The 23,521-nt window shown below is 40.4% G+C and overlaps 1 protein-coding gene and 1 long non-coding RNA gene across 22 annotated transcripts in view; both read right to left on the bottom strand.

Moving 5' to 3' along the window:
- The window catches only part of LOC124000391, a 28,924-nt gene extending 17,242 nt beyond the window's left edge, over positions 1-11,682 (bottom strand). For 5 of the 21 annotated variants that reach the window (XR_006832611.1, XR_006832613.1, XR_006832610.1 and 2 more), the window contains exons 1-5: positions 11,048-11,682; positions 10,743-10,886; positions 10,103-10,511; positions 9,881-9,966; positions 9,676-9,745 (exon numbers count right to left, since the gene is read on the bottom strand). This is a non-coding gene — a long non-coding RNA (uncharacterized LOC124000391). Of the gene's footprint in view, positions 1-1,095; positions 5,951-9,675; positions 9,746-9,880; positions 9,967-10,102; positions 10,512-10,742; positions 10,887-11,047 lie in introns of those variants that run through there. The other 16 variants (XR_006832617.1, XR_006832619.1, XR_006832605.1 and 13 more) reach the window with 16 other exon arrangements.
- Positions 11,683-14,956: 3,274 nt separating this feature from the next.
- On the bottom strand, positions 14,957-22,992 carry LOC123992427 (homocysteine-responsive endoplasmic reticulum-resident ubiquitin-like domain member 1 protein). Its single transcript, XM_046293567.1, is given in 9 exon segments — positions 14,957-15,841; positions 16,013-16,121; positions 17,019-17,300; positions 17,302-17,355; positions 19,954-20,064; positions 20,243-20,412; positions 21,967-22,044; positions 22,296-22,373; positions 22,614-22,992. Coding segments are annotated over 9 exon segments (1,215 nt in total). The 5' UTR covers positions 22,770-22,992; the 3' UTR covers positions 14,957-15,664.
- Between the last annotated feature and the right edge of the window lie 529 nt (positions 22,993-23,521).

The raw sequence follows: 23,521 nt of genomic DNA on the forward strand, positions 1-23,521 counted from the left end.
GGCAAAGCCCCTTAGTTCGAGTGAAGGGAAATCTTGACGCTACAGCACACAATTACATTCTAGATAATTCTGTGCTTCCAATTTTGTGGCAACAGTTTGGCGAAGGCCCTTTCCTGTTTCAGCATGACAATGTCCCCTGCACAAAGCGAGGTCCATACAGAAATGGTTTGTTGATATCGGTGTGGAAGAACTTGACTGGCCTGCACAGAGCCCTGACCTCGCCCCAATGAACACCTTTGGGATGAATTGTAAAGCCGACTGCAACCCCAGGTCTAATGGCCCAACATCAGTGCCCGACCTCACTAATGCTTGTGGCTGAATGGAAGCAAGTCCCTGCAGCAATGTTCCAACATTAGTGGATAACCTTCCCAAAAGGGTGGAAGCTGTTATAGCAGCAAATGGGGGAGACCAATTCATGCCCATGATTTTGGAATGAGATGTTTGACAAGCAGGTGTCCACATACTTTTGGCCAGGAAATGTAGCACTTGGGAAGTCATCGACAGCTATTGTTTAAATTCCTAGGCCTAGGGTTTCAAGCTTCCGTTGATTTCAAATGGAATCTACAAGTTAATAATACATGTTGGATTCACTTCTCCATCTTAACCCAAAATCAGTTAAAGAATAGGATTTTAAAAATCTAACTGTATTTAAAGTTAGTGCATTTAAAGTTAGATTTGATTTGATTTAATTTAGTCCTAGGTTTTTTTGTTTTAGTCCTGGAATGTTTTGTTAAAATGAAGATGTGAATACAACATATCAATCATTAATTAGTAGATAAACTGGAATTAAAGCCAGACTCAGTGGCACAGATGGAGCTATCCAAGCAGAAGATGCATCTCCTTCAAAAAGTTGATATTTGGTTGCGTTGACAACTAAACAAGTCAATAGCACTTTTGCAAAATGGCAAATAGCCTATTAAGTTGTTAATAAATGAGATGTTGGATTCACATCTCCATCTCAACCAAAAATAAAAGAATAAGATTAAAGCCAGTGGCTCAGATGGAACTATACCAGCAGTAGATACATCTCCTTTAAAATTTTGATATTTGGTTGTGTTGTTAACCAAACAAAATTCAATATTACTTTTGTGTAGATGTAATGTAACAGTATTTATTCAACCTTAAAATGAGTAACTCATCCATGAACACATTGAGGTTAGTGTAACAATAAATGTCTTATGTAATCATAGAAAGTGTGCATGTTCAGGGTCCCAGGTGTGTGGAAATCTTCACAATTACTATAATAATCTGCACATAATCTCAAACGACATTGATCAATTGCACCGTATACTTTCATGTAATCTCAACTGCAAACCAGGTCATTTGGTTGTGGTATTAGATGAAGTAGAGTAATAACATATTAAGTTTGTATCGCCTTTCGTTGGTTGAAGGAAGAGTGGTCCAAAGCGCAGCGTGGAAAGTGTTCATGATATTTATTTTCAAAAAACACTCAAACAAAAACAACAACTCAAAAACGAACAGTTCACTAAACAGAAAATAACACCCCACACAACATAAATGGAAAATACCAATTTATATATGATCCCCAATCAGAGCCAACGATAGACAGCTGCCTCTGATTGAGAACCACACTCTGCAAAAACAACAAAGAAATAGAAAACATAGATTTTCCCACCCGAGTCACACCCTGACCTAACCAAACATAGACAATAAATAAGGATCTCTAAGGTCAGGGTGTGACAAAGTTGTTGTATAAATAAACCAAATATCTGACATTGCATTCCAATTTGAACTTTGTTGTGTGTTTAAATGTTCTAAAGCACAGTGATAACACATTTACGTGACAACTAAACCACAAACAAGACATTGATTTTCCATTGGAATCTGGTTGTGCTTTTAGATGGTTGAAAGCATAGTGTCTTTTTGAGTGGGTTAAAATAGTTTGGAATCTCCTTGATCATTGTATCTGCTCAATATTACCCAATTCTCCCATGTTGAAAATGCATGGTATGCCCAGTGGGATATCTCAATTCACTAAACGGGACAGGATGAAACAGAACTCACCAGATATTACTTTTGGGACACCTATTTTTCCACTGCTCCTTTTAAATATTCAATGTGAGCTTCAACCATCTGGAGAGCAAAAGAAAGGAAGCAATCTACCAACGTTACATGTCACTTAGATAGTGATTCAATGAGTCTACTTAATTCTCACCTGCAGTGTGTGTTTGGACAGTGATTCCTTCATTATGGAAATTATTTTGTGGAAAGAAGCAGTCTTCTTTTTTTTACTTGCACAGATGTCGACAGCAGTGGTACTTGTTAGTGAACATGCAACCAGGAAGGTTGCAATCAAGAACTGAACCGTTAGTCACTGTAACCATTATGGAGGCACAGTGAATTCATCACAATAACAGTTACAGACATGTAGGCCTATGTACATGCTCACAGAATAGGCATGAAAATGGAATAAGATTCACTGTGGCGCTGTAGCGTTTAGGATCAATTACTTCTCAGAGTATGAAGTTCTCACAACAACCTCCACCTCCACCTCCGATACAGCGACAAACTTAATTTAGCTACTAATCTGGGAGAAAAGGTTGTCTGGTGCCATGTTATTTAAATCATGAAAATGACATATGTTTGGTTGGCTGACCATCTCAAAGTAAAGTCCTGGGATGTCCTCAGCTGGTCAGCTTCACTGCAGCCAAAGCTCTAACAGAGATGCCCAGTGGGATCGTCCACAGTTGAGGCACTGACACACTCAGAAATGGCTCCTCAGAGGACAGTAGCTGACAGGAGATAACAAACAAATACAGTATGTCACACAGGCTCAGAGAGACACACACATTCACCTGTATACACACATATGTATACACATTGCATTAATCTGCTAGGATTATTTATAACAAAATGTAAGATAAAGAGACCACAAAATGTGCATTGATCCATAGTCATAGTAGTGCAGATGCCAAGATAGGTCACATGGTCTGTGGAGCTGATAGGAGTCTGAGGATTGTACTGACTGAGTTTGTCACATTACCTGGTTTAGGAACTCTGGCATTTCGGTTGACAAATACACTTTGAAAAGTTCCTGTAATTAAGTTGACCATGTTAATAGCACAAATTAAATACACAAATCAGCTTGAAGTCACCAAGATAGTGTTTACTTGCCACATCATAATTGTAGACATCTTATGGAAACATTGCTTTTGCTGCTTCATCACGCCATTACAGTGAGTTGCCCTGTCTCTAACATATAACATAACCCCCAACAACAACTCCTGATTACTTAAAGGATGCCTTTCTCCATTAAAGTCAGTAGCAGTCGCTCTTATCCAGAACAACTTACAGTTGTGAGTATATACATTTTCATAACGGTCCCCCGTGGGAATCAAACCCACAACCCTGGCGTGGCAAGTGCCATGTTCTACCAACTGCGCCACCCAGGATCATGTTAGAGTGACTTCCACTAGTCAGGTCGACACCTACTGTGAGCTCCAGGCCAGAGATGTTGAGGACAAAACATCCATCTTGGTGGGCAGCTGTAATTAAGGGGTTGAAGACCTCATCAGAGATCCAGAAGTAAAGCATGTGGTCCTCTGTCAGCTGGCTGGGGTGGAATACAGAGGCATTGATGACAGAACAGCAGGTAAAACTCTGCACATAGATACCCTAACATATACAATAACAGTTGATGTTGTGCATCATCATCTGCCATATAGACAGATGCTAAACAAAAATAACGAAGGGGTATACAATGCACCTTGTGATATGATTCAATGTACTGTGATGTGATGACAGGGGCAGAAGTTACACAAATATTCATGCTGATGTCACCATCACTAAGGAATTGCTCTGTGGGAATCAAAGGGGAAATGTAAACAAATGTATATAGATGACGGACATAAATAACATAACGTTTTGTTGTAGGCTTCATAAGTCATCATCTACCCAAACTCCACAAACGTGACCATACCTGCTCGTTCCTGTATGTAGTCAACCAGTATGTTTGCCACATTATTGATCTCCTTGCAGATCTGCAATTAGGCAAATAAGTTCCCTATGAATAACATTGTTTCATTATTTGTTGCAGCTGATGAGATCATGTGTCAGCAGGGTCGCATTAACCAAACAATAGAGGGCAGAGTTGAGCTGTCAGTTAGTCCTCTTTCCAACACATTGGCCTTTTTTGTCAAAAGTGTGTTCTCCGTCCTCTCTCTGTCAAAGACAGTACAGTATGAAGATAGGCATTAATTCTCCAATAGAAATCCGCGACCACACTTGTAAGTGATGTCATGGCGATGTTGGCTAGCTAAGCAAAGGATAATCTGTCAAATGGAGACGGTCAGATGAGACAGATATTTCACCGAATATGTAAATGTGAAGCATCTGCTTGGCGTTTCAACTCACTAACAAATATGGAAGACACTGGCCGGCAGTGAGAGAAGATAAAGCGAGATCGATTTTGGCCGACATTCTGCTAATTTTCTCATCGATTAAACATTTGATCTCAATATACATTTTCTGTTCCCAAAACTAGAATATGTTACGAACATATTGTAGAATTTAACATTTGCCAAAGTAAAAAATAATGGGGTTGTTTAGGAGTGCAAAAGCGAATTGAGTTATTGCACACTCGCACTTCACAGAGTAGGCCTTCTCTAACAGAAATATGCTTTGCTAGAACGCGGCAATGCTAGCTCGTACTTGGCTCTGCCCACTTCCTTGCTTCTTCTGACAACTGACTCATTTGTTCATGTTTGAAACAACGGGCTGTGGTCTATCTTGGTTTAGTTATAAAAATCTTTGGTTCTCCCCTCCTCGACAGCCTCCTTTTGGTGTATCCTTCTCCTTCTTCTTCTTCGGAGTTTAACAGCGGTTGGCATCCAAAATGTTGCTTTACCGCCCCCAACTGGACTATCATATAAATTCATTATTCTTTGTAATACGAAATACAATTCAAATAAAATAATATATATATATATATATATATATATATACAAAAACACACCCTTAAAACTAACCTTATACCCATTAAAATCATTACATCATTCCGCTACTTGATCCTATCTACTCTTGCACCATGCCAATGGCCTGGGACACCACCACTCAACACACCCTGTAACTCTTCTGAAGTCAAATCTCGTATACCCAAATACTTCTCTGTAGCTGCCACCACAACATCTATTTTCTGTGATTTACGTTCCATTTCTGCAGTACAGTTGATAACCATTGCTATGAACGCTAAGAAGTCAACATTACTGAAGCTTAAATCACTTGCTTGCTATTTGGGGTTTTAGGCTGGGTTTCTGTACAGTACGTTGTGCCCCAGCTGATGTAAGAAGGGCTTTATAAATACATTTGTTTGATTGATTGATCACTCGTTGGCCTATCCCTCTGTGCTGGCACAGATGTACTACTCACAGGGATCCTGACCCATCCTCTTCTACTTTCTTCACTGCCTCAGCATACAACACCTTCTGCACTACTCTGACTCTAGCCACCTTAACTTGCCTCTCTCGCATCGGACACTTCCGATCCCCAGCAACATGGGCACCCCTACAGTTGTGTGTGTCAACACCCCTACAGTTGACGCACACAACTTTTCAAACTACACAATCCTCTATCCCATGCCCTCCTGCACACTTCCCACATCTTGGAATCTCCCTCCTACAAACTGCTGCAACATGATCATAAACATAACACCTGAAACACCACAGTGGGTTCGGCACAAAAGCTCCGGTAAGGTAAAGACTCAAAACTCAAAAGGACTGACAATGACTGCTCTGTTTCACCACGCTCACCACCAGGTCTGCATCTCACCAAACAGCGGGCATCACAAATACCAGGAATCTTTAACTTCAATTGCTCCACCTCCACACTTAATGCTTACCTAGAAATCACTCCTTTCAATTGTGCCCTGTTCCGAAGAGCAAAGCAAGAAACAGATCTCGACCCAAGTTGCGTGACACGAAGCTCCCGCTCCCTTTGACCGGAAGAAACACACACAAATATCACTACAGGTTACCTTCACTAATTCCACTGTACCCAACTCCTTTCTCACCAACCCTGAAACCACAAATGGAATGTCACCCCTACTGGACCAGATTCCTCTTCATCATGTCCATTGATGCACTACACTTTCCATCTCACTTAACTCGCTCTCCTTCACTTTCATTTCACCTCCAGAACTTGATCTGGAGCACAGGTCACTTTGTTTGCACTTGACTCTTCTTCAACACCCAATCTCCATTTTTATCACCATTTCCTCAAATTCAGTTCCAACCTCAGTTTTCCTAATTTTCTTTAACCTCTTCTTCCTCTTTTTTCCCCCTACATTCCTCCTCAGAAATCCACCTTCCTGTGTCCCTGTCCCAATATTCCTCTTCTCCAGACTTTGCTTGCGGCCGGGTGAAATCCCTACATAACATCTCATAATGGTAATTCTCTCCTTGGAAACTTGTCTTCTCTGGGCGCTGTCACTTTGAGAGAATGAGCAGTGGCCACACACCTTTTGGTGTATCCTACCGCAGAAGAGTTTTGGTATCAGCTGTTGTATTGTCGGAGGAGAAAATCATACACACATTTTTTAAAAATATGCTACTTATCCTTTATCTATAAAATGTCTTACACAATAAACTTCCCACTCAACCTGAAGGAATAAGCTACTAAAACCTTTTGGTTTTTCAGTACTGGATCACATATAACAATGTGGTCTCAGAGTATTTTGTATTTTTCTGTACGTAAGTCCAAGACACTCTTTTATGGTCACTTAAGTGGGGTGGTTGGTCAGATAACGTGAATGTCTAGCAACCCAAAGGTTGTGATTTCAAATCTCATCATGGACAACTTTAGCTAATTGGCAACTTTTCAACTCCTTGCTACTTTTTTAGCTACTTTGAAACTACTAAGCATGTTAGCTAACCCTTCCCTAACACTAACCTTAACCCTTTTAGCTAACCTTTCCCTAACCTTAACCCTTTAACTTAACTCCTAAACTTAACCTTAACCCTAACCCCTAACCCTAAAGGCATCAGCATGCTTCAGTTCGGCTGCTCGCATACTCCCTTTAAAGATCTTTACTTGAAAAACGAGAAAATGTCAGCAATAATACTGTTTGTCCATCTTGAGACGCCGTAGCCAGTATACACTTCCTCAAAATAGTCTGAATTAATCTAAGATACTCAAGAAATCTGTCATTAATTTTGTAGTTTTTGCAGAGGATATCTTAGTTGCGCAATTTTGCATTTAACTAAGATGTTTGGTGCAGTATTTCTCAATAAAAAATTACATGAAAACGAGTTTTGAAGAATGCCTACTGTTGAAGAATGCCTACTGTTGAAGAATGCCTACTGTTGAGCAATCACCGACAAAGGGGTTTAGACTTCAGCTCCAAACTTTGGCTTGCCTCCTGAAAAAAAATTGTGCTCCCGAAAAGCCAAAAAAAAAACTCACTGAAGTCCAAAATTAACCAAAAGGTCACCAAATGTTGTCATAATATATGCACAAACACTTCTGAACTGTTTCGGCTGGGAAGCATATGGACTCCTTAACCCCTGGCTTAGCTATCATTAGCAAGCTAGCTAACATTAGCCAACTAGCTAAAATTCGTAGCATATCATATACGTTTTGCAAATTCGTAACATATTGTACATTTTGCAAATTCATAACATATTGTACGTTTTGCAAATTCTGAATATATAATAGGAACTGTAATTCGTAAAATGTAAATACAGAATAACACAAAATGCTCTGAGACCAGGTTGTCCCACTGGGTAAACCATGTCATTTCAGTTGCAAATGAGAACCTGTTCTCAACTAGCCTACCTGGTTAAAATAAAGGTGATATAAAAAATACATATAAAACTTTCAACATGGAGAATTGGTTAATATTTGGTAGATAGCCTATGTTGATCAATGAGATTCCAACTTATTTTCACCCACTCAAAAAGACAGCCAAAAGTTTGTTGAATTCCGAATGTGTTATCACTGCTTCAACCATCTAATGTCTGATTTTTCGTTTAGTTGTCCCCTAAATATGTTATCAGTGCACTTTCAACCATTTCAAAGCACACCAAAGTTCAAATGGGAATACAATGTCAGATATTTTGTTTAGTTATACAACAACTTAATGAGTCATCAATTTGCTTGATCTAATATCACAACTAAATTACCTGGGTTGCAATTTGTAGAGATTACATTAAAGCACATGGTGCAAGTGATCAATACTGTTTGAGATTATGTGCAGATTATTATAGTAATTGTGAAGATTTCCACACACCTGGGACCCTGAACATGCTCACTTTCCATGATTACATAAGACATTTATTGTTACAGTAACTTTAAATGTGTCCATGGATGAGTTACTCATTTTAATGTTGAATAAATACTGTTACATTAGTTTGTAAGATAGCCTTAATATTAGGTTACTTACTGTCTTACAAAATAAATATTGAATTGTGTTTGGTTGACAACTACAACATGAACATTTAAAGGAGATGTATCTACTGCTTGTATAGTTCTATCTGAGCCACTGGCTTTAATCTTATTCTTTAACTTTGATTTTGGTTGAGATGGAGATGAGAATCCAACATATCATTGATTAACTTATCAACAAGTTAATAGGCTATTTATCGTATTGCAAAAGTGATATAGAATTGTGTTTGGTTGTTAAGTCATCCAAATATAAACTTTTTAAGGAGATATATCTTCTGCTTGGATAGCTCCATCTGTGCCACTGAGTCTGGCTTTAATTGCAGTTTGTCTACAAAAGAATAATTGATATGTTGTATTCACATCTCAATTTCAACCAAAAGTTAAAGAAAAGGACTTAAATCAAATCAAACTTTAAATTCACTTTAAATACAGTTTGATTTGATTTAATCCTATTCTTTAACTTTTATTTTTGGTTGAGATGGAGATGTGAATCCAACATATTTATTATTAAAATTCCATTTAAAATCAACCTAAGCTTGAATCCCTAAGCCTTTTAATTTCATACAAGCACATCTTTGCCCACATTCACTCTCCTCGATGCCTCTCCTCGATTACCTTTGACCTTTTTCAAAAGGAGGTGAGAGAGGGCGGAGGAGAGAGGATGCAGGAGTTGAGCAAATCTAATTGAGTAAAGGCCAATGAGACATATAGCACAGATAGAACAATGAGACAGATATTTCACTGGATTTATAAATGTGAAGCATCCGCTTGGTGTTTCCACTCACTACCAAATATGGTAGTGAGAGGAAGCCCAGTGGACGGCAGTGGGAGAAGATGGAAGGAGTTGGATTTTTGACAGACATTCTGCAAATGTTCTCATCGATTAAACATTTGATCTCAATACAGTTTTATGTTCCCAAAACTAGTCTGTTGTGAGCAGAGTGGACTATGTTTTGTAGACTTTATCCTTTGCCAAAGTCTTAAAAAATGGTTTTGTTTAGAAGGAGTGCAAAGGTTAATAGAGTTATTGCACACACGCACTTCCCAAGTAAGTGTTCCCTAACGGAAATATGCAGATGTGTGCTATAGGCCCAATAGGATCTCCCTAGCTCGTGCTTGGCTCTGCCCACCTCCTTGCTTGTTCTTCCCATTATTTGTTCCCATTCCAAACAACAGGGTGTGGTCTATCTTGGTTTAGTTATACAAATATTTGCATATACTATTATTCCAACTGTAAATTGGTCTTATCCTAAACTTCCCTCTTATGTCACTCACCTGGCTTTTAATAACCAACTTCACTGTGAAGGTGATAAAGTCTGTAAACAGCCTCTTCCGCCAGCCAGGTCTACAGACAGAATGTAAAGCAGAGGTTTTGTATTTTATGCAGCAGTTTTACTTTTCTTGTCGAAAAACAGAGAGCAGTTGACAAGTGTAACATATTGCACAATTTTCTCTAGGTTTCATGTTCACGTTCACTCACTTTGTCTCCCAGCAGCAGGAGATTGAGCTTGTGGATGGTAAGGTAACAGCCTGAGGTGTCTGCGGCAACATTCTCTTTTCCACAATCTGAGACATAGAAAGACTGGTCAGTGCCAAGAAATACATTACAACACATCACAATAAAACTCTTGAGGAGAATGAGAATGAGAATGAGCGTGAACATTGAAAACTACAAAAACAATGGACAGAAAAATCTACTTACAAAGTTTGGGGTTAATGCCAAGATCAATATGTGACGCAATTTCAAAATCTACTGAATGTCCCACGTTGAGACTGCAAACAGTGACACATGGCAGTGTCACCAGCACACAGTTATCTAAGGTCAACATACAAGCCTTAGTAGTAGTCTACATACCAGGATATTTGGTTAAAATACAACATAACATTAAAACTCACAGAAATGTATATTAACAATCTGAACATAAACTGATTTCCTGCTCAGTGTCATCCTCCCCGGTTACAGTGATTGATGGAAGGACTCACAGCCAACTTTTTCATACTGGATGGTTCCCTTGGAAACAGCAGACGCTTTGGCGATAGCAATCTCAATGCCTTTACCTGGCTTCAGCTCAAACTCACTCCGCCGAATCGACAGGTTATGGATCTCCAGACTGAGAGGGCAAAGAGCAGGAGAGGACAATATTATTGGTTGTTCCTTAAAAGAGCCAACCAAGAAAGCACTGGCAACAGAATTGACGTTCAATCTGTTTGTGATTTACAAATAAGTGCTTATGCATTCATCCAAACATGTGCCATATACTTCACCTATCTATGATTAGCGAATGTAGGACTAAATGATTGCAAGTGAGGAAATGGAGGAGAATGAAAAGAAATGCACGTACATGTGGTGCTGGTGTGCTGACTGTGGAAGGAGAGAGGTCCACTCACTTGGTATTTAACCTTTCCAACTAAGAGAATAGACTTCTCACTGTTCATGCTTGAACAGCCTGGATCAGCCTGGATCACCTTGGTGGTCTTCTCATTTACTGAAGACAAAAGAAGTCAGTAAAATCAAATGTTTTTATTCAAACAAAAACAACGCAATAAGGAAGCTATAAAGCATTTTCAGCATCAGCTGAGAGAGAACACCATAGAGAGAGAGGGAGAGAGAGAGAGAGAGAGACGGGAATAGAGTAGTCATACTCACAGACCACTGCTGCAGAGTAGGTCAGCCTACAGACAGCCCCAGTGAATCTGTATGCAGAGACGGGATTCAGACAGGAGCGGGATAACCCAACCAGGCCCAGGAACAGCAGCAGGACTGGGAGTGTCATCAAACACTTATCCATCACACAAGAAGCTAAATTAATACTGACTTCAAACTGGATCCCAGAGCTGTGTAGTGTCTCCTCAGAAACCTGCCACTGATCCAGGCTGTGTTGAGCCGAACAGACAAGCGGAGGAAGAGGGAGGGAACAGAAGACACCTCCAGGGAGATGGGGGATGGATTTAGGCTAACTTTTGATCAATGTAACATCACAAAACTGCCCCAGTAGGCTATAATTGGACCTCAACCAGGCCAGAGTTGAAGTCCGAGGATTTGGGGGTGTTTTTTGTTGCGTGGTCTTTCTGTCCCCAGGCAGCTACTTTTGTACATGTGAGGTAGGGTTATTATAGGACAGTACATAACAGAGATGTACCCCCATAGTGGACTGGGTCAGAGGGAGCAAGATTCTATGGACCAGAAGTACTAGCTGAATTCTTTAGCCTGCCTGGACAACTCAGAGGAATCAATGGGGAAAAAGAGTGAAATGTACTACAACCCCACACAGTAAACACAGAATGCTGTTTGCAAACCCCACATTTCTCCAACAGGTCAATGAACTTTGGATTGCAAAAGCTGTAGAGTTGGAGTGGAGGAGGGTTACCCCTTTGAACTTAAAACATTTGCATGAGATATGCTATGAAAATTAAAAACATATTTATCTGAAACAAGCTTGTGTTATTGAGTACTGTAGATGTGATATAGTATTTGTTCTGTTAGTTGACTAGTAAATTATTGTTTCTTAAGAGGCAATCCTTTTAAATAAGTACATTAATTGCATCTATTAATGCAAGTCTCCACAAAATATTTATGATACAGTAGCATCCCCTAAACAGCTGTTTTACCAACATAAAAACAAAAAGACAAATCAAATTGGAAACTTACTAGAGGGAAATTACAATTAGTGTATAAAATGCATTAGGAAAGTATTCAGACCCCCTGCCTTTTTCCACATTTTGCTATGTTACAGCCTTATTGGGAACTGGGAGACTAGTCAGGATCGAGGGAAAGATGAACGGTGCAAAGTACAGAGATTTCCTTGATGAAAATCTGCTCCAGAGCACTCAGGACCTCAGACTGGGGCGAAGGTTCACCTTCCAACAGGACAAAGACCCTAAGCACACAGCCAAGACAATGCAGGAGCAGCTTCGGGACAAGTCTCTGAATGTCTTTAAGTGCCCCAGCAAGAGACCCAACTTGAACCAGATCAAACATCTCTGGAGACTCCTGAAAATAGCTATGCAGCAACGCTCCCCATCCAAGCTGACAGAGCTTGAGAGGATCTGCAGAGCAGAATGGGAGAAAGTCCCCAAATACAGGTGTGCCAAGCCTGTAGCGTCATACCCAAGAAGACTCGAGGCTGTACTGACAAAGGTGCTTCAACAAAGTACTGAGTAAAGGGTCTAAATACTTACGTGAATGTAATCAGTTTTTATTCTTAATAAATTAGCAAACATTTCTAAACCTGTTTTTGCTTTGTCATTATTTGGTATTGTGTGTAGATTGATGGGGGGGCAGGGGGCGACAATTTAATCCATTTTAGAATAAGGCTGTAACAAAATGTGGAAAAAGTCAAAGGGTCTGAATACATATTTTTGTCATCTGTATAACAAGGGAGCAAGTTCGCTATGCATGATTCAATTGAGTTTTTAGACGAATACAGCAGTCTGGCCTAAGCCCCACACAACTGTATCTTCCTGTGTTTACCATAATTCAGTTTTCAGTTCTTTCACCTTTCTAATGAATTAAAACCACACTATGTTGACATTGCTTTCTATTTCACATCTGAGACAACCAGAAAAGCATGCGATACTCACACACAACCCTGTATAGCACATCCATCTCTGAGCAAGAGCAATACAACCTTGTTAGTCATATAGCACTATGGGCATCCCAGAATTAAACCCAGATGAAAGCAAGCTTGCATAATAAGATATGTTTTGTAAAGTGTGCAGATGTGATCGTACTTGGTAACTCTTGCATTGTTATATTTTAAAAAAGAAAGGAATGGCCAGCCAGCGGTCCCAGTTGATTGGTGTTTATTCTGACAATAGACACAAGGAAGCACATTCGACGTGCAGGACCACTATAGGTTGATGGCTGCAGATTTGTGATTGATCGCTTGCATTTTAATATCAGACTGGGTATTTTTTTAATCAAACATCTTTACAATGACAAAAATAGTACAAAATACAATAAATGTGACGGTACCTGACGATAGAAACAAGGAAGCACGTTAGATGTGTAAGACAACAGTATGTTGATGGCTGTTGATTCGTGACTCGTCTGAAAATAGCAGGGAGCTAAAGCGACCATTAAAATTAGAGCATGCTAGCTAACTCGCTCTTACAGCTATAACATGACCAATATCTAACAGGTAGCGTACACATACAGTACCAGTCAAGTTTGGGTTTTCCTTTATTTTTACTATGTTCTACATTGTAAAATAATAGCGAAGACATCAAAACTATGAAATAACACATATGGAATCATGTAACCAAAAAAGTGTAAAACAATTCTACATTTATTTTATATTTGAAATTCTTCGAAGTAGCCACCCTTTGCCTTTGGCAGCTTTGCACATTCTTGGCCTTCTATCAACCAGCTTCACCTGAAATGCTTTTCCAACAGTCTTGAAGGAGTTCCTACATATTCTGAGCACTTGTGGCTGCTTTTCCTGCACTCTGCAGTCCAAATCATCCCAAACCATCTCAATTGGGTTGAGGTCTGGTGATTGTGGAGGCCAGGTCTTCTGATACAGCACTGCATCACTTTCCTTCTTGGTCAAATAGCCCTTACAACGCCTGGAGGTGTGTTTAGGGTCATTGTCCCACTGATAGTCCCACTAAACGCAAACCAGATGAGAGGGTGTATTCCTGCAGAATGCTGTGGTAGGCATGCTGGTTGAGCGTGCCTTGAATTCTAAATAAATCACTGACAGTGTCACCAGCAAAGCACCACCACAACATCACACATCCCCCTCCATGCTTCATGGTGGGAACCACACATGCGGAGATCATCTGTTCACCTACTCCATGTCTAACAAAGACACTGCAGTTGTAATCAAAAAACTCAAATTTGGACTCATCAGACAGATTTCCACCAGTCTAATGTCCATTGCTCATGTTTCTTGGCCCAAGCAAGTCTCTTATTATTGGTATTCTTTAGTAGTGGTTCTTTGCAGCAATTCGACCGTGAAGGCCTGATTCACGCAGTCTCCTCTCAACAATGGTGAGATGTCCGTTACTTAGACTCTGTGAGGTGCAATCTGAGGGGCCGTTAATTGAGCAATGCTGAGGCTGGTAACTCTATATGAACTTATACTCTGCAGCAGAGGTAACTCTGGGTCTTCTCTTCCTGTGGCGGTCCTCATGAGAGCTAGTTTCATCATAGTGCTTGCTGGTTTTTCAGCTGCACTTGAAAAACTTTCTAAGTTCTTAAATTTCCAGATTGACTGACCTTCATGTCTTAAAGTAATGATGGACTGTCATTTCTCTTCGCTTATTTGAGCTGTTCTTGCCCTAATATGGACTTGTTCTTTTACCAAATAGGGCTATCTTCTGTATACCAACCCTACCTTGTCACAACACAACTGCTTGGCTCAAACACATTAAAATAAGAAATTCCAGAAATTAACAAGGCAAATTAATTGAAATGCATTCCCAGTGACTACCTCATGAAGCTGGTTGAAGGAATGCCAAGAGCATGCAAAGCTATCATCAAGGCAAAGGGTGGCTACTTTGAAGTCTCACATGAAATATATTTTGATTTGTTTTACACTTTTTTGGTCACGAAATGTTTCCATGTGTGTTATTTCATAATTTTGATGTCTTCACTATTATTCTAAAATGTAGAAAATATCAAAAATAAAAAACCTTTGTATGAGTAGGTGTGCCTCACCTTTTGACAGGTACTGTACATAGTGAACTCCTAAACATTGTATATACAGTAATACAGTAATTTCAGAACGTGGCCTACCACCTGAATGTCAATAACAGACTGGAAAGAATTGAAGTTTGCGATCTCTCCCTATCTGCAAGCATGACCAATGGCATAACAACTTACTGATATGTAAATTTAACCAACTAATAGGAATACACAATCAAAATACAGGTTTCTGCAGTGTCAAGTGGAAACATAACCAACACTGTTACACAGACAATAGAATAATATCTACATTTTTTGTTCCAATACTCATTTACAGTATATACAACCATTTGGCAGCGAGAAGTGTATGTACTATACTGCATATACAACCATTTGGTCACTATCATAAGGCAGGAAGTGCCGAATGAACCACCATATCCCTAAACACACACAACAGACTACAGGCAGGGATTTGTATGCATTGAAGCCCTAAATCATTCAGGATTTCTCACAAATAGTCCAGGCATCTACTATCCAGAGGTCCAAAGAAGGAGGACTTCCCGTGACAGAGGCAAGTCTAACACTCTGGGTAAATTCAGCACCAGTGTGCCCCCTGCTGGAAAGGTTGATCATTCAGTTAGCCACTGCTAGGGCCTCTGGGACGAGGGAGGCAAAGAAGGCTTTGAAAAAGATCCAGGCAGTCCAAACGATGGACACCCTGTGTGGAGGCACCAGCACTGCAGTTAGCGGGTGTGGTTCATCAACCTCAGCCTCCGCCCTGGCCCCCTCTTCTCCTGCAGGGTCCTCCATCTGAGAGAAGAGGACAAACTGTTAGTTGAGATATAAACAGACTGTATTTATTTAACACTGTTACTGAAACGCTACATGCTGTGTGAGGAATGTTACTACATAAGGGCAGTAGCTAAATGCCTTGTTATAAAGCCATCTCTGTTTTCCACCGCCAGAGAGAACGTGTCTTACAGGTGGAACTGGGTTCCTGTCCTGGTGGTTCTGGATGACCTCGGGGACCTGGTTGTTGGGACCTCTGACCAGGGGCCTTCTCCTGAAGGGGAACCAGCCTGCTGTGTGCCTGAGAGGAAGACAACAGAGATTAATAAAGTAGATCTGCATGATTTTTCTTAAACTGTGTGTTTATTACAGAGTCATAGCATACAGTCAAAGTACACAGGATACATGTTATTTGTGAGTACATCTTATTCACGTGGTGGTGAATTTCATGTTATTAATGGTTAAGAACAGGAAGTGCAAAAAAAGAGGCAGTACCAACTCACTGATATGATAATAATGGAAACTCTGTTTACATTCCCAGGACCAGTACAACTAACAGATAATGAAAATGTTCTTCTCATCCTTTTTTCTATTCTGGTTAGAGCCAGTTTGTGCTGATCTGTGAAGGGAGTAGTACACAGCGTTGTACAAGATCTTCAGTTTCTTGGCAATTTGTCGCATGGAATAGCCATATTTTCTCAAAACAAGAATAGACTGACAAGTTTCAGAATAAAGTTCTTTGTTTCTGGCCATTTTGAGCCTGTAATCGAACCCACAAATGCTGATGCTCCAGATACTCAACTAGTCTAAAGAAGGACAGTTTTATTGCTTCTTTAAATCAGAACAACAGTTTTCAGCTGTACTAACATTATTGCAAAAGGGTTTTCTAATGATCAATTAGCCTTTTAAAATGATAAACTTGGATTAGCTAACAACTTGCCGCTGGAACACAGGAGAGATGGTTGCTGATTATGGGCCTCTATGCCTATGTAGAATTTCCATAAAAATCTGCCGTTTCCAGCTACAATAGTAATTTACAACATTGACAATGTCTACACTGTATTTCTGATCAATTTGATGTTATTTTAAATGGACAAAAAAAATAAAAAAATCTTTCAAAAACAAGGACATTTCTACATGACCCCAAACTTTTGAACGGTAGTGTAAGAACAAACTTCCACAAAAACAGCAAACTCACAGGTACATAAGGAGGAGGCTGCTCATGACCAGGACGAAGCGGCTCAGACTGGAGTAGAAGTAGACGATGCTGAGGAAGACACCCAGACGTGCAGCCGTGTACACCCAGTCAAGCCAATCCCGATTGATATCCTCCTCATCCTCCATCACAGGTCCGCCCTGGGCGTTCATCCGCAGGTTCTGATTGGCTGCTCCCGGGTTGATGAAGGCGGCATCCTGTGCATTCTGATTGGCTGGCAGGGCTGCTGGGATAGCGGCTTGGTGGGGTGCGACAGGCAGGGATGCCGGCGGCTGGGGCAAAGGGGGCAGATGCTGCTGCTGCTGCGTAGGCTGCATGGCTTTGGGACAAAAGACAGGCACAGTCTAAGCAAAACACACTTCAAGTATTTTCCCAGCTTAACCCTTGCCTACAATTTCCGTGCCCCCGCAAAAATCTAATTAAAATCCCCAAGAAAATGTGTCTAAGCTAGAGATGTTTTTTTTGCATGGGCTGCTTCTCAATCCACCCCATCTGCCAATATCACCCTAGACTGGTATTTGTCAGACCATGACACATCCCGAAAATCGTTCTTCTCAAGAAAATGTCCGTAGTGTCAGCACAGTTTGGCCTACAAACTATTCTATTGAAAGATGATACCCTCACGAAAACGACAGTTCTAAAGACACCCACAAGCTTCACAAGACTCATCTGAAGTTGGTACAGCCTCTTCTGCCAACTTCTGTCTGTAGCCTCCAAACGGTTTGGGCTACACACTAATATGACGTCTCAGTGGAAAGCTGACTCCTACGAACACGATGGTGTTCTGCGTTTTGCTCTAGGACGCCCACAAGTATCACAAGACTCGCCTGAAGGTCCCCGGTACCAGTTTTTAAAAATGAATAGAAGTTCAAGGGTTTTTCTTGATTTTTAATATGTTCTACATTGTAGAATAATAGTGAAGGTATCAAAACCATGAACACATATGGAATCAGATGTTCAACAAATCTAAATATATGTTATATATTCTTCAAAGCAGCCATCCTTTGCCTTGATGACAGCTTTGCACACTCTTGGCATTCTCTCAGCCAGCTTCATGATGAATGATTTCCCAACAGTCTTGAAGGAGTTCCCACATATGCTGAGCACTTGTTGGCTTTTCCTTCACTCTGTGGTCTAACTCATACAAAACCATCTCAATTGGGTTGAGGTTGGGTGATTGTGGAGGCCAGGTCATCTGATGCAGTACTCCATCACTCTCCTTGGTCAAATAGCCCTTACACAGCCTAGAGGTGTGTGGGGTCATTGTTCTGTTGAAAAACAAATGGTAGTCCCACTGAGCGCAAACCAGATGGGAGTGCATATCGCTGCAGAATTCTGTGGTAGCCATGCCGGTTAAGTCTGCCTTGAGTTCTAAATAAATCACAGTGTCACAAAGCACCCCCACACCATCACACCTCCTCCTACATGCTTCATGGTGGGAACCACACATGCAGAGATTCCACGTTCACCTACTCTGCATCTCACAAAGGCACGGCAGTTGGAACCAAAAATCTAAAATTTGGACTCATCAGACCAAAGGACAGATTTACACTGGTCTAATGTCCATTGCTCGTGTTTCTTGGCCCAAGCAAGGCTCTTCATATTATTGGTGTTCTTTAGAGTGGTTTAATTGCAGCGATTTGACCATGATGGCCTGATTCTCCTCTGAACAGTTGATGTTGAGATGTGTCTGTTATTTGAACTCTGAAGCAGAGTGGCTGCAATCTGAGGTGCAGTTAACTCGAATGAACGTATCCTCTGCAGCAGAGGTAACTCTGGGTCATTCTTTCCCATGGGGTTACTCATGAGAGCTAGTTTCATCATAGCGCTTGATGGTTTTTGCAACTGCACTTGAAAAAACGTTCAATATTCTTAAATTTTTTCCAGATTACTGACCATCATGTTTTAAAATAATGATGGACTGTCGTTTCTCTTTGCTTATTTGAGCTGTTCTTGCCATAATATGGGCTTATTTTACCAAATAGGGCTATCTTCCAGGTGACTACATCATGAAGCTGGTTGAGATAACGTCAAGAGTGTGCAAAGCTGTAATTTTTTTAACATTTTACCTTTATTTTACTAGGCAAGTCAGTTAAGAACAAATTCTTATTTTCAATGACTGCCTAGGAACAGTGGGTTAACTGCCTTGTTCAGGAGCAGAACGACAGATTATTACCTTGTCAGCTCGGGGATTCGATCTTCGATAAGCTCGGGGATTCGATCTTTCGGTTACTAGTCCAACGCTCTAACCAGTAGGCTACCTACCTGCCGTAATCAAGGCAAAGGGTAGCTACTTTGAAGAATCTCAAATATATTTAGATTTGTTTAACACTTTAGATTACTACATGATTCCATATATGTTATTTCATAGTTTTGATGTCTTCACTATTATTCTAAAATGTAGAAAATTGTTAATAATAAAGAAAAACCCTGGAATGTGTAGGTGTGTCCAAACTTTTGACCGGTGCTGTACATAGTTTGGTGCCTAAAATATGGGGATACATCTTTCTTATATCTCTCAGATATAGGACAGACAGTTCAAAACAAACTTCCTTTTACATTTTTTGGGGACTGTTATTCCATGTAGTGAATCTGTTTTTCAATGCGGTTTTTATTGGCTAATAGCAGTAATGCCAAATTCAATGTTCCATCGAATCATTTTTGTATATATGTTTTGATAACTTAATGAGTCTTAAAATTCAAAATCAAACAGCTAAATAATCCTTGGTATGACCATCTTAAAACACTATATGTTAGCTTATTATTTATTTATTTTTGCATCAGAAAACTTGTGGGACCAAATAAAACCACCCACAAGTTTGGGAACCCTGCTCTAGAGGGTTAATAATATGCTATGGCAGAACAGTAGGAAGTCACATAACTAAATGTGATAAAATGCTTATGATTGAATACTTACTACTGCATGTAGTACTGGCGAGCATACATGTGCTGCAGCCAGAGAAGCTGTTGAGGGCTGTAGAGGGAGTAAGTGGGGAAGGTTGGGTTTGTCATCTCTGCTGCCACTAGACTAGAAACACAGGATAATAGCAGTGTGAATTACATGTCATGTCCGACTGAAGGATAGACCAATGTATTACAAATAATCTCTCCAAGCAATATAACTCTTCATAAAGCAACACAAGTAATATATACAGTACTAATACCACCAGCCTTATGCAAAGAATGCACCAGTCTTGTTAACTCACGTTGTAGTGCCAGGCCATGCAGCTGCTGGTGGGGTGTGAGAGGGGGCAGGGGGCCTGCGCTGTCTCAGTTCTAGTTCAGTGGGCACAGATGGGGCTCGGGAGGCACCCTCTGTGTTCTGACCGGTAGGCATGGCCGATGTTTGTGCCTCTTGCTGCTCTGATTCCCTGACCTGAATCAAAAGTGAGAAATGTTGTTACACCACAGGTGTGGACATCAGTGGATGCTCCTCAGAGGAGGACCATCCTCAGTGAATGTCTGAAAAATAAAAAGTATTAATTAAAAAAAAAAAAATTGGCAAGGAAAGATTTTTTCCTCTGTTCACAGACAGCTGATGTTTTGTGCACTTAAGTCCACAAGCGAAGGGAAAAGGTGAGAGGAGGAGAGTGTGTTGATGCGAGAAGGAATATAACGAGCAAAGTCATCATGCTGTTGGTATGTGGCTACTATGAAAGTGAACTGTTTGCGTGTGATCAGGGGTGTTTTCTTTCCACCAATTCTGATGAAAACCTTAAACGGAAGCAAACGGAACGGTGATAAACATATCGGAATTTGTCCAAAATAAACTCTCGTTTGCAACTGTTGGACTAATGATTACACCATAGAAAAGCTAGATGCAGGCAAGTGTGTGCAAGGTGGTATTAAATGTGTCACCTTGACTACTCAAACACCTACATTCTTAACCTTCATTCATAGGATAGGTTGTAGCAACTTCATGATGGGTGTAGGGAAAATTTAAGTATGATGTAGTAGTCTAAAGCTATCGATATTACATTAAGCTTGGTGAATGGAATATGAATGACAGAAAATGAATGACAGTCATCCAATATGCTGAAATAAGGCCATGCTCATTCAAATAAATACCGTCTTCCCTCATCTTAAACGATACGGACAAAGTGACAACAGAAACCATCACAGTAGACTAGAGGATTCAAAATAACATGTTTGGACAGTATCTTGCTTGTCCTTTGTTTTCAATTGTTCTAACGTGAAAGGTACTTGGTCCTGGTTCCTTAAACTGCACTTGAATATGTATTGTATGATTGTTGGCATACCATTCCCAATCTGTCACAGACATGTCTAGACCCATTTGGCACTAAAATACAGGAATATACTCTCACACATTTAAAAAAAAAAAGTTATGTGAAACCCCCAACCTAACTATCTTCAGATCAAGCTGCATAGCTATAAGCTGCAGTAAAGTTTCAGAGATGCAAAGTTATGGTCTCCAGAGAATCCTAATGAGAGCATTTGTGCACCTGTATCCTGCTACCCACTGAGCTGGGACTCCAGAGAACAGAACAGACTCCGCTGACACGTTCTCAACCACTGAATGGGGGTATAATTGAGACGATTTTGGCTGATAAGGAGTCATTTGATAAGCCAAAACGCCCTATCAACTGTGTGAGGTGGCTTTTTCCTAAGCTGCATTTCTGGCTTTGACTGTCCTTTGTCAGCTCCGGGAGCTCCCAATTATTGCTACTAGTTAATATTCATGAGGTGTGCATGGTTTCTAAAGCAGAACATGAGGGAATCACTGGCACAGCAGAACTAAAAAGTTTCATCATGGTTTGGCACAATATCTTGGGGAGCAACAACCGAGACATTGTTGACTGATGCTATTTAATGAGTAGATTTAAAATAGCTTCACCTAGGACGACATCATAACCTTCACATAGAATCCAGTGTCACAGTTTCAGATAGGGTTCCATATGGGGTACTTTACCTTTGGTCTTGCTCCTAGTGGACCTATAGGCTGAGTCCTTACTGCACACACCAGGTGCACAGTGGGTGTTAGGTCTGTCTGTGAAGGCATATACATACATGATAAGATACACCAGACAACATAAACCACAGTAATATACATGACATCCATTCTTGGCACTGGACATAATGAATCCCTGATCTAGACACATTATGTTGAATCAGTAACATTATATTTTTGACAGATGATGCCTGCAATCTGACCAGATGCCTGAAACATAACTCAGTATATAGATAGAGTTCTGAGAATATGTCTAATCGTTAGATAGGTGAACAAGCACACACACCTACCTTTCTGAAAATATCTCTTACATGCAGGTGGTCTGGGAGCAGCTTGCCAGAGTAAATTAGTCTCTGATCACTTTCAGCCTGTGGGGGAAAGTGGGACAGATGTCAACACAAGACACACACTGACAGCAACCACGATTAATACACACAACTATGCATAGCCTAGCTAGCTAACTTAGCTGTTTGGCTTGAATGATTGTTATTGACAGTAGCTAGCGTCACATTCGCTGACAAGCTTCCTTGACCTATATAACTTGGCAAGGACTTGCTAGCTTGCTCTGGTAACGTTAGCTAGCTAAGTTAACTATTACATTCACTCACCGGGTTGTTTGGGTACATTCTCGACAAATGTGTCTTCAACTCTTTCACTGACCAGTCCATGTCAACTCCTTCAATCGTTTGATCCCCGTGGGCTTGATTAGGTGTTTTTATCACAAGCTTGATTGTTTTTTGCCTAGGAAAACCAGTATTGTCCATGTTTATTTTCTTGTGACCTCTTCCAACGCGATTAAGTAGTAGCTACAATGTAGCGTCTTAGCTATCAAGTAATAATATCAACGGAGTGAGTAACTACAGTGTCTGATCATCTGAAATGTCAGAGATACAAAGTAGCAATCAATTTCTTCACCCGAAAACTTTTTAGTTGAAATGAGGAAGTGGTTGACTGACGCAGCCTGTCGAGTGAAAAGGAGTGTTGTTTGGAAACACATTGTGGCTTGACGTGATTGGCTAACCAGGCTCGTGATCAAACGTGGAGGCTCGTGGAGCATGCTGTACTGCGCATGCTGTGCAAAGATTATGATACCAGCTTCGAAGTTACAGTTCACCAAGTTACATCAGTCATATTTTAAGATTTTTCCTTGGCCTGTCCAAATTATTTTCCACATGCAAAAGACAGAAACATTTCATTATATAATTGTGCTCTATACTATACTTATCAAACAAACATTTTGTGGGTTCTGGTTGAACCAAAAATAACTTTATTTTGAAAGTTAGGCTTCTTAGAATGAACATTGAAACGAGCATTATGATATTGGTGTTCAAGGGATTACACAATACAAGAAGGGTTCCATATAAAAGCACAGGATTAAGTGGGGTGTAAGTCTCCAGCCAAGCCATGCACAGAGCACTGGGATATTGCCCTCTCCTGCCCACGCGCATGGTTCTGTCAATAAGCCCACTCTTGACACCCATTCCAAATGGGAACTACAAATGTGGCTCATGCGCAC

Source organism: Oncorhynchus gorbuscha, linkage group LG02, assembly GCF_021184085.1.
Source record: "Oncorhynchus gorbuscha isolate QuinsamMale2020 ecotype Even-year linkage group LG02, OgorEven_v1.0, whole genome shotgun sequence".
In the NCBI taxonomy this organism is placed as follows: domain Eukaryota; kingdom Metazoa; phylum Chordata; class Actinopteri; order Salmoniformes; family Salmonidae; genus Oncorhynchus; species Oncorhynchus gorbuscha.